The sequence below is a fragment of the Arachis ipaensis genome, chromosome B08 (assembly GCF_000816755.2).
Source record: "Arachis ipaensis cultivar K30076 chromosome B08, Araip1.1, whole genome shotgun sequence".
In the NCBI taxonomy this organism is placed as follows: Eukaryota; Viridiplantae; Streptophyta; class Magnoliopsida; order Fabales; family Fabaceae; genus Arachis; species Arachis ipaensis.
Genome location: NC_029792.2, coordinates 118,039,575 through 118,050,883, shown reverse-complemented (window position 1 = coordinate 118,050,883; position 11,309 = coordinate 118,039,575). Strand labels below are relative to the sequence as shown.

Below are 11,309 nucleotides of genomic sequence, written 5' to 3'. Positions count from 1 at the left end.
TTATGTAATAACGTTGAAAAATAATTTTTCTATTCTAAAATATCATATCTACAATGTTCTTTTATCTGTATTTCTTTGCCCACTCTAGGCCTTGTAGCATTTTTCTTCTATTAATAATTTTGGTCTCCTATTCTTTTTAATAACTTTTTGTACTCTTTTTATGTAATTTCAGGATGTTGTATTTAACGAAATAAACGGTGTCCATCCTCAACCACATAATATATATTTGGCTGGTCTTCTCACAGGCAAGTTTTTAAATGGTTTGTCCTCTTCTTTTTTTTACTTATCAACAGTTGTGTCAAATATTGAATCATGTCAATAAAATTCATAGACATATACACTCTATGATAACACATAACACTTTGTAATTTGTGTTAATATTGTATTATATTAGTAGATCTCATAAATATTATAACATAGATGAATATAAATTTACTAAATTATAAGAAGTGATAGAATAATAAAATTAAAAGAGTACATAAAGAGTACATAGAAAATACACAAAAATAAAGAATGTTATATTATGTAAAGCTAAAATATATAGACTAAAATTGTAACCAAATTTATGTGCAGGAGTGAAATAAAAAAATACAGCGTAGTGTGGTGAGAAATGCAATCTCTTATATGTATGACGTTTATACGCTCATGTCTGCTTGGTGAGTATGATAAAGAAAAATTTTTGTGGTGTAGCTAGATAAAGATGTCTGTCTTTAGTAAGCTCAACTCTTTTAAGCTTTTTAGATATGCACAATATATAATTTATGAATATAGCCCATACGGGAGTTTAATAATAATTATCATTTGTTTACCTTTTCCACGCATTTTAAAGTCTCATGATGGAGAACCTTAATTTTTGTAACATGTAACGTTCATTGCCTCTCTATCCACTAAATCACCACAATGGCACAACCTAGTCCACGCTTATTTGCTCTCTGCCAACGCCGTGCATCAAGCATTCACTGTCGATCTTAGACCCTCTCCCGGTGTAGTTCTCGTCCTCTCTCTCTTCTCATTCCAGCAACTCATTGTCTCATTAATTCTCGGTATCTCTCTTCTCTCTTCCCGTCATTCGTCTTCAGCCTCTCAGAGCGGTGGCGTGGGTCTCAGAGAGTCAACATCGTTGCTTGCGTTGTGGTACTCAGTCTCCCCTTTCATCGCTCCACTTCCAGTGTTCCAATGGAACCTCGGCCTTTTGTTTCATTTAGCTTTTTTTTATCCTTTTATATTCTGCTGTATGAATCTATTTCATTGAAGTTATTCAATTATTTTTTTTGTTCTACTTATTTTTTGTTAAGGTTTTTTGTATGAAATTATTTCATGCATTTCATTCAATTAGTGTTTTTGTTCTGTATATTTGGTTATTTGAAATTTTTTGGGTTATGTTTGTGAGGGTTAAAAAATTTTGGTACTTGTTTTTTTTATGATTTCAATTTCTGGATTTATGTTTCTGTTCATGTTGTTATATTTTTTATTTGGTATTCATGTTCGATTTCTATTCATGGTTTCAATTTCTGGGTTTATATTTCTATTCAATTTTGGTATTTGGTTTTATGATTCTGATTTTAATTTCTGGGTTTATGTTTCTGCTCATGATGTTTTATTTTTTATTTGTTATTGTTGTTTGATTTTTGTTCATGATTTCAATTTTTGGATTTATGTTTATGTTCAATTTTGGTATTTGTTTTTATGAATTTTTGTTTTTTTTATTTTTACTGCTGTTTGATTTTTATCCAGGGGCAAATTATGATAATAAGGCAGAGTTGTGAACCATCCATTGCATCAATCAAAGACGAGTTTAAATTCCTTTGTTTTTTTGCTATTTCTATTAATTTTGCTTTTGGAACATGTTTACATCACTCTAAATCTTAAAAATTTTAGAACAGGTGAATAAGTTATTCATTTTTTTGTGAATGCACTTATCTTTGGATGATTATTGCCTCTTAGTGTTTACAGCTAAGAATACTTTTTATTGATGTGAATTGCTTTACAGGTTGTTAGACTTCATAAAATGAATTATATGGTTGATTGTGTTTCCATTTTAGTGATTATTGGAATTTTAATTCATGTTGTGGCTTAGTTGGATCTATATCAAAGAACCTTGAATATATATGGTTGAAAGATATGAGATTACAGTGCACATCTCTTTCATTAGAAAGTGCAGTTTCTGATAATTTTTTGTCTTTGGAATCTTTTAACAGGTAAATTATATTGATGCATTTATTTTTCCACCAAGTCATAGTCCACCATTATTTACAACTTATGGATTTGTCTGTTTGCATTCTCATCTTCTCCCCCTGCACATTCCCCAAAAAAAATTGCTTGATAAAGGTTCTAATAGTCATGGATGTAATAAATCTAATAGTTTAAGTCATCATTGTGTTAACCCTACCAATCTGTGCGGGAAAAATCAGAGTTATGGATGGTGGGATTAGAAGTTACAAATTGAATTTTGTCTATGAAATATGAATGTTTTGGTGCAAAATATTTAGATTGCATTTTACATAAACATTTGCATCCTTTAAGTTTCAAAGAAGTGACTCCATAGAAATCAATGGATATAGTCATGTTGAAATCCTCAATAATGTGGGAATCAATTAGAATTCAATGGATTTAACACCCGCCATTTGGAAAACTATAAATAAACAGAGCTCAAACCTTTACTAATGTGTCTCAAAAGATTTTGGCTTTTTGACCCCGCTATGATGTTTAAGATAAAAAATAACAATAGAAAAATCAACGGAGAAAATGGTCGTGACTAGTTAAAAGTCACTCATTAACACAAGAATTTGGACAATCCTGTGGCAGGTGAAGTGCAAATTCAAGGGAAATTATCAAACTAGCGAGGTATTTCACAGTGACACATTTTTTTTTTTTTGCGTGAGGGCACTTTATTAAAATGTTGGAATTTGCATGTGGGGGATGTAGTAAAAACAACTCAATGTAGCATGCGATCTCATTGAGACTTTGATGAGCGGATAATTTATACGCTTTTTGGCATTGTTTTGATCAACGGAGAAAATGGTCGTGACTAGTTAAAAGTCACTCATTAACACAAGAATTTGGACAATCCTGTGGCAGGTGAAGTGCAAATTCAAGGGAAATTATCAAACTAGCGAGGTATTTCACAGTGACACATTTTTTTTTTTGCGTGAGGGCACTTTATTAAAATGTTGGAATTTGCATGTGGGGGATGTAGTAAAAACAACTCAATGTAGCATGCGATCTCATTGAGACTTTGATGAGCGGATAATTTATACGCTTTTTGGCATTGTTTTTAGTATGTTTTTAGTAGGATCTAGTTACTTTTAGGGATGTTTTCATTAGTTTTTATGTTAAATTCACATTTTTGGACTTTACTATGAGTTTGTGTATTCATATTAAAAATTTTGGAATCCTTATTTTCTTTTTTCAAATTAATTTTCGAAAAAAAAATTATTACCAAAAAAAAATCAGAAAATCATAAAAATCAAAAATATTTTTCTGTTTCTCGTTTGAGTCTTGAGTCACATTATAAGTTTGGTGTCACCTGCATATGCATCTTGCATTTTTCGAAAATATCATGCATTCATAGTATTCTTCATGATCTTCAAGTTGCTCTTGGTAAGTCTTCTTGTTTGATCTTGATGATTTTTTGTTTTGTGTCTTTTCATGTTTATCATATGCATTCTTGAATTCTTAGTGCCTAAGCATTAAAGAATTCTAAGTTTGGTGTCTTGCATGTTTTCTTTGCATTAAAAATTTTTCAAAATTATGTTCTTGATGTTCATCTTGACATTCATAGTGTTCTTGGTGTTCATCTTGACATTCATATCATTCATGCATGCATTCATTGTTTTGATCTAAAAATTTCATGCATTACATAATTTTCATGTTTTTCATAAAAAATTCAAAAATAAAAAAAATATCTTTCCCTTTTTCTCTCATCAAATTCGAAAATTTGGATTGACTTTTTCAAAAATTTTCAAAATCAAATTGTTTCTCATGAGTCAAATCAAATTTTCAACTTATCTTATCTTTTTCAAAACTACCTAACTAACTCTCTCTCTCTCAATTTTCGAAAATATCTTCCCTCTTTTTCAAAAATATCTTTTCAAAATATCTCTTCTAACTTCCTAACTTCTTATCTTTTCAAAATTTGTTTCAACTAACTAACTAACTTTTTGTTTGTTTCTTAACTTTTTCAAAACCACCTAACTAACTCTCTCTCTCTCTAATTTTCGAAAATATCTCCCCTCTTTTTCAAAAATTTCTTTTTTATTAACTAATTATTTTTATTTTTAAATTTTAAAAAAATTTTTCGAAAATTTCTAACATTTTTCAAAAACCATTTTCAAAAATCACTAACTCCTTTTCAAAATAATTTTCGAAAATTATACCTCCCCCATCCTATTCTATTTATTCATTCATATCCTAACATCTCATCTCACATCTCTTCCATTCGTACAGTTGTGTTTCTTCCTTTACATCACATTCTTTATCTCCCCCTCCTTTCTTCCACTCACACAGGGATCCCTATACGGTGGTATAAAGGATCTCTATTATTATTATCATTTTTCTGGCCATTCTTCTTTGTCATATGAGCAGGAGCAAGGATAAGAACAAGCTTCTGGGTGCTGAACAGAGCATGGTTCTATTCCAATCATCGTTGATATCTCACGGGTATTCAATAATCAATTAGATCTATATCCAACCAACAATTTTCACATCACCATAATAGAGTCAATAAAACATTGATCTTTTGTACCAATTTTCACAATTGGATATTGGAATGACAAAATCAAGAAGCTGCAATAAGTAATTTAAAGTTTGTTATGGCCTGGCCCAAATGGAATATGGGCCGACCTGACCCATGAACCACCCGACCCAAACGGTCGGGTGCAAGGCGTTCAGATACCGATCCGGACACGCGTCCTGGACAGCTTTCCGCTACAACTGTGAAAGGAAGCTTGGAGGAAGGTGGGCTCTGCCCCTGGGGGCCCCACTCCTGACACGGTATATATGGGGTGGGCACTGCCCCTCCCCCAAGGTACGTCACATACCACTCACCCCTTTTTCGCCTGCACACTTTTACTGACTAGAGCGTCGGAGTGTCTTTGAAGGTAACACCCCCCCTCTTCACAAAGTGCTCGGGACGTCATCCATCCCAACCCAGCAACCCGGAACCAAGCGAGACCCCTTCTCATCAATCCGATCACTAACCCGAACCGTCCGGTACCCGACTTACCAAACATTGGCGCCGTCTGTGGGGATACGCCTAAATGGACGTTGTACTGGACCCAGGAGGAACAGGCTGCGAGACCGAGCGCAGAGGGGAAGCCTCCGTGGCTTCTTCCCGGGAGCGCACGAGGTCCCCTCCAAGACGAACCTCACGATCTCCCAAAAGGCGCCCCTTCGGGGGAACTCGCGACAACAGTGCCAGAATAATGCAGGAACTGCGTCACAGGATGCAGGACGTGGAACGCCGACTGGTAGATCGGAAACTTCGCCAACAAACTCCCGAATCAAGCTAATCTCATCCCCCCCCGAGAAGCCACTCCCGACGAACAGCTAGCCCACGATCTGAGCCCGAGAGCGCCAGGGAGGATGGGCGCCTAAGAAGATGCTGTGACCGCATCATCTATACCAGGCGCGAAAGAAGACGCACCGTAGATCGAGACTGGGAAGACGGTCGACGGGAAGACGGCGAGGGAAGAACAAGGAGAACGCGAGGACCAGTGATAATGGGCGCAACCCCATTTCATCATTCCATCCTCGAAGTCCGGCTGCCAAAGCACTTTGACAAGCCAATGGACATGAGGTACGACGGAACCCAAAACCCACAGGAGCACCTTACGACCTTCGAGGCCAGGATGAACTTGGAGGGAGTGGGAGACGAGGTGAAGTGCCACGCTTTCCCGGTCACCCTCGCGGAACCTGCAATACGGTGGTTTAACAGCCTCCCACAGGGCTCGGTGGCCAGGTTTTCGGATATAAGCCACGCCTTCTTAGCCCAATTTACTACCAGAATCGCAAAGGCAAAGCACCCGATCAATCTGCTCGGGGTGACGCAGAGGTCCGGCGAACCGATCAGGAAATATCTAGACCGGTTCAAGGACGAGTGCTTGGAGATCGACGGGCTGACTGATTCGGTTGCTAGCCTATCCCTGACGAATGGACTTCTAAACGAGGACTTCAGAAAGCACCTCACCACGAAGCTGGTGTGGACAATGCAGGAGATCCAAAATGTAGTCAGGGAATACATTAATGATGAAGAAGTCAGCCAGGTCGTGGCTGCCAACAAACGGTAGCCCTCCTACAATCAAACTTGGCAGCACGGAAACAGAGACAGACAGAAGGAACATGCCAGAGACGGCGGTCCGAGCAAAACACCCAGGCCGTTTCCTCGAGTCGGGAAGTTCACCAATTACACCCCCTCACCGTCCCATCATAGAAGTTTATCAACAGATAGCAGTGAAGGGAATTTTGTCGAAGCCCCGACCTCTAAAGGACCGGACCAGGGGAAATAAGAGCCTCTATTGTGATTATCCCAAAGGCTATGGACACAAGACACAGGATTGCTTCGACTTGAAGGACACGTTGGAACAAGCAATCCGGGACGGGAAACTGGCTGAATTCTCCCATCTCATCAGGGAGCCCAGAAGACGAGATCGTGACCGAGAGGCAGAGGACAAGACTTGCGCCGTAAAGCGACGTCACGACCAGGGTGACATCGAACAAGGTCTCACCATAGTGAACGTCGTGACGGCGAGAGACGCACCCCCAAGGTCGAAGTCGGCACACAAGAAAGGCGATTACTTCATCATCTGCACAAAACCCCAAGAGGTCAAGGTCGCCATCCAGCTCATTCGGCCCAGAGGACCAGTGTTTTGATGAGGTCGCGGAAAGCCCCCCCATGGTCATCACGGCCAGGGTGGGAACTGGCCTCATCAAGTGCATCCTAATAGACACCAGTGCTGACTGAAATATCATGTTCCGCAATGTGTTCGATGCTTTGGGACTGCGGGATGCCGACCTAAAAACCCACCAGCATGATGTTGTAGGGTTAGGCGACCACTTCATCAAGCCAGACGGGATAATCTCTCTGTCGATATCAGTAGGACACAGGCAGGGACGAGGCTCGACAATGGCCAAGTTCGTGGTTCTGCGCGACTCCACAGCCTACAACATCATCCTGGGGAGGAAGACCATCAACGATCTCAGGGCAGTAATCAACACAAAGATGCTAGTAATGAAATTCGTGGCTGACGACGGGTCCGTGGGATCCATAAAAGGAGATTTGGAAACGGCAGTCGCCTGCGACAATGCCAGTCTCTCCTTAAGGAAGCAGTAGGAGTGTTCCTTGCCGACCTAGACGCTAGAGTCGAAGACAAACCCAGACCCGAGCCGGAAGGGAACTTGGAGAAATTCAGAGTCGGTGACACAGAAGAGAAGTTCACCTTCGTGAACAGAGACCTACGACACAACCTGAAGGGACCCCTAATGGAAATGATCAGGGCTAACGGCGACCTATTTGCATGGACGCCAGCCGACATGTCGAGAATAGACCCCCAACTCATGTCACATCACTTGGCCGTGACGGCGGAGGCCAGATCGATAGCTCAAAGAATGAGGAAAATGTCGCAAAAGCGAGCGGAGGAGATGGCCAGGCAGACGGCTAGCCTCCTCGAAGAGGATTTATTCGAGAACTTAACTACTCGACGTGGCTGTCGAATGTAGTTTTAGTGAAAAATCACAATGGGAAATGGAGGATGTGTGTGAATTACTCTGATCTCAACAAAGCATGCCCCAAAGACTGCTACCCCCTACCCAACATTGATGCACTCATCGATGCCGCGGCGGGATATCGATACCTAAGCTTTATGGACGCCTACTCTGGTTATAACCAGATACCAATGCACCGGCTTGACGAAGAGAAAACGGCGGTCATAACGCCAAGAGGGATATATTGCTACAAGGTAATGTCGTTCGGCCTAAAGAACGCTGGGGCCACGTACCAGAGGCTAATGAACAAGATATTCAATGACCTCATAGGCAAAACGGTGGAGGTGTATGTAGATGATATCCTAGCGAAGACCACCCGACCCGAGGACCTCATAAGCGACCTGGGAAATGTGTTCACCTCCCTCTGACAACACGGCATGAGACTCAATCCACTCAAATGCGCCTTTTCCATGGAGGCAGGAAAGTTCCTAGGGTTCATGATAACCCAAAGGGGGGTTGAGGCCAACCCGGAAAAGTGCCAAGCAATACTCCAAATGAAGAGTCCGGGCTGCATCAAGGATGTTCAGAGGTTATTAGGTAGACTCACCGCCCTATCCCGTTTCCTTGGGGCGTCGGCCGCTAGGGCGCTGCCGTTTTTCAACCTTATGAAAAAAGGAATAGGGTTTGAATGGACCCCGGCGTGTGAGGAAGCATTTAAACATTTCAAAGAGATCCTCGCCACACCACCCGTGCTCGGGAAGCCCAAAGTCGGAGAACTGCTCTACCTGTACCTGGCCGTAACGGATGAAGCGCTGGCGGCAGTTTTGGTACGGGAAGAAGGGAAGGTTCAACAACCAATTTACTTCGTGAGTAGAGCACTGCAAGGAGCAGAACTGAGATATAGCAAACTAGAGAAACTGGCTCTAGCACTGCTAACCTCCTCCCGAAGACTACGGCAGTATTTCCAGGCACCAAGTGGTCGTGAGAATGGACCAGGGAATCTGCCAAGTGCTCCAAAAACCCGACTTAGCGGGAAGAATGATGACTTGGGCCATCGAGCTATCTCAGTATGAATTGCGATACGAGCCCCGACATGCGATCAAGGCACAAGCAATGGCAGACTTCTTGGTAGAAGTAGCGGGGGACCCGACCGAGGAAGCGGGCACACGGTGGAGGCTCCATGTGGACGGGGCCTCCAACCAAACGTCCGGGGGTGCCGGGATCATCTTGGAAAGTCCTGCCGGGGTCATATATGAACAGTCAATCAAGTTCGAGTTTCCTGTATCGAACAACAGCGAAACATGAGGCCCTCCTAGGCGGCTTAATCTTAGCTCGGGAAGTCGGGGATACGAGGCTGGAAGTATGCAGCGACTCAGAGGTCGTGACCTCACAAGTAAATGGAAGCTACCAAGCCAGAGACTCGCTATTACAAAAGTACTTGGAGAAGGTCAAAGAGCTGAGCAAACAGTTTGAGGAGGTCGCGGTCCAACATGTTCCAAGAGAAAGGAACACACGGGCAGACCTCCTATCCAAGCTAGTGAGCACGAAACCGGGAGCCAGTAACCGGTCTCTCATACTAGGCATGACAAAAGAACCAGCAGTTTCCCTCCACCTGACAAAGATAAGTCCCTCCTGGATGGACCCCATAACTGATTACCTAGAAAACGGCAAACTCCCTGAAGATGAGAAAAAAGCTAAAACATTGAGAAGGGAGGCAGCCAAATATGCGATCATACAAGGCGAACTGTTCAAAAAGAGACTCAGCCAGCCCTTGCTGAAATGCATGCATCCCGACCAAACGGACTACGTACTCAGAGAAGTCCATGAGGGGTGTTGTGGTCACCACGTCAGGGGCAAAGCCCTAGCAAGAAAGCTCATCCGAGCTGGATATTACTGGCCATCAATGATGGACGACTCCAAAGAATTTGTGAAGAAATGTGTCAAGTGCCAAGAGAATGCCAACTTTCACAAAGCCCCGGCTACTGAACTGAGCTTACTGATGTCCTCCCGACCTTTCGCACAGTGGGGGTCGACCTCCTGGGACCTTTCCCGGTTGGTCCGGGGCAAGTCAAATATCTCATAGTTGCCATCGACTACTACACCAAATGGATAGAGGCTGAACCACTGGCCAGTATATCCTCATCCAATTGTCGAAAGTTCATGTGGAGACAGGTGATAACCCGATTCGGCATCCCGGAAGTCGTTATCTTGGATAACGGGACGCAGTTCACCGATAAAAAGTTCGTGGAGTTCCTCACCGGTCTAGGCATAAAACAGAAATTCTCTTTGGTGGAGCATCCCCAGACGAACGGGAAAGTCGAGGCTGCAAACAAGGTCGTCTTGCTGGGCCTCAAGAAACGGCTGGATAATAAAAAAGGTGCATGAGCTGACGAACTCGCCTCAATCCTCTGGTCTTACTGTACAACCAAGCAGTCCTCCACGGGAGAAACCCCTTTCCGCTTGCCGTACGGGGTGGACGCAATGATACCCGTAGAGATCAACGAGCCAAGCCCACGACTACTTCTAAACGGAGTGGAAGAAGCTATAGAGAAGGACCTAGTAGACGAGGCAAGGGAGATGGCCCATTTGTCACAAATAGCACTAAAGCAAAGAATGGCCCTGCGCTACAACACCAAAGTGCTCAGGAGAGAGTTCGAACAAAACGACCTCATCCTACGGCGCAATGACATCGGTCTCCCGACTCAGGGGGAAGGCAAGCTCGCGGAAAACTGGGAAGGCCCCTACAGGGTCAAAGAGGTAATTGGCAAAGGCGCCTACAAGTTGGAGAAGCTCGATGGCAAGGAAATCCCGAGAACCTGGAATGCAGGTAACCTAAGAAGGTTCTATTCGTAGCTCAAACACGCCGACTAGGCGATCTGACGAGCTCAGTAATTTACTTTCTTGAATACTTGTCATGGCAATAAACTTGTTTAGCTATCGACTAATGTTTACTTGTCAAAATTAATGTTTATTTGTCAAAATTACTTTCCCATCAACTTTTCCCCATTTATGCGTCCTACGACAACATGTTCCTTATAATTCATGGTAAATGGGACAACGACACGGTGCCCCGGGACTGATCACCCCGAGAGCCAACTAAGTTAAAGCCATAACAAACGGCTACAACAATAGAAAAAGCCATGACCTGGCTTTGCCGAGTTACCAACACAACGGTAAACGAACACGAGTGACAAGCCTACGCCGGCAAAACAGTAACAAAACAAAACGAAAATGCTACCAGTTAAGCGAAGAAAAAATAATAATCACAAGTCGACCAAGCGACTAATAAAGTATAACAAGAGTAAGTTCCACAAAGTTCTACAACATAATCACAGATCCATACAAAAAGTACAAAGAAATCACATTTTGGGCATATCGACAATCTTGCCATCCTTGATTGTTTTAAAGACCCCAATCGCCGACGTGTCGAAATCAGGAGCCACGATCTTCACCTGGGCCTTGAGAGCCTCCTCGGTCATCAGGATCGCGCTCTTTCCCTGTTTCACGGTCTCTTTATGTTTCTTCCTAAGCCCTTCGACCTCAGGTTGAGCAGCCTCAGCCGACGAGATGGCCACATCACGTTCCTTCTCCAATGCGACCACCCGACC

The 11,309-nt window shown here is 42.6% G+C and overlaps 2 protein-coding genes across 2 annotated transcripts in view; both read left to right on the top strand.

Annotated features, from left to right (window-relative positions):
* The window catches only part of LOC107614534, a 7,343-nt gene extending 7,026 nt beyond the window's left edge, over window positions 1-317 (top strand). The window contains exon 5 of the transcript XR_002352949.1: window positions 173-317. The gene's annotated coding sequence lies outside the window, so the exon portion shown is untranslated. The remainder of the gene's footprint in view (window positions 1-172) is intronic.
* LOC107611577 lies at window positions 5,721-6,870 on the top strand. The gene is made up of 2 exons (XM_016313488.1): window positions 5,721-6,128; window positions 6,229-6,870. The coding sequence occupies exons 1-2, from the start codon at window positions 5,721-5,723 to the stop codon at window positions 6,868-6,870; spliced, it is 1,050 nt and encodes a 349-aa protein (XP_016168974.1).

Excerpts from the sequence above, each read along its gene's own strand:
- LOC107611577 (XM_016313488.1), top strand. The coding sequence starts at position 5,721 with ATGGGCGCAACCCCATTTCATCATTCCATCCTCGAAGTCCGGCTGCCA. Across the intron at positions 6,129-6,228 it reads TCGACGGGCTGACTGATTCG|TCAGGGAATACATTAATGAT; the intron begins GTTGCTAGCCTA and ends TCCAAAATGTAG.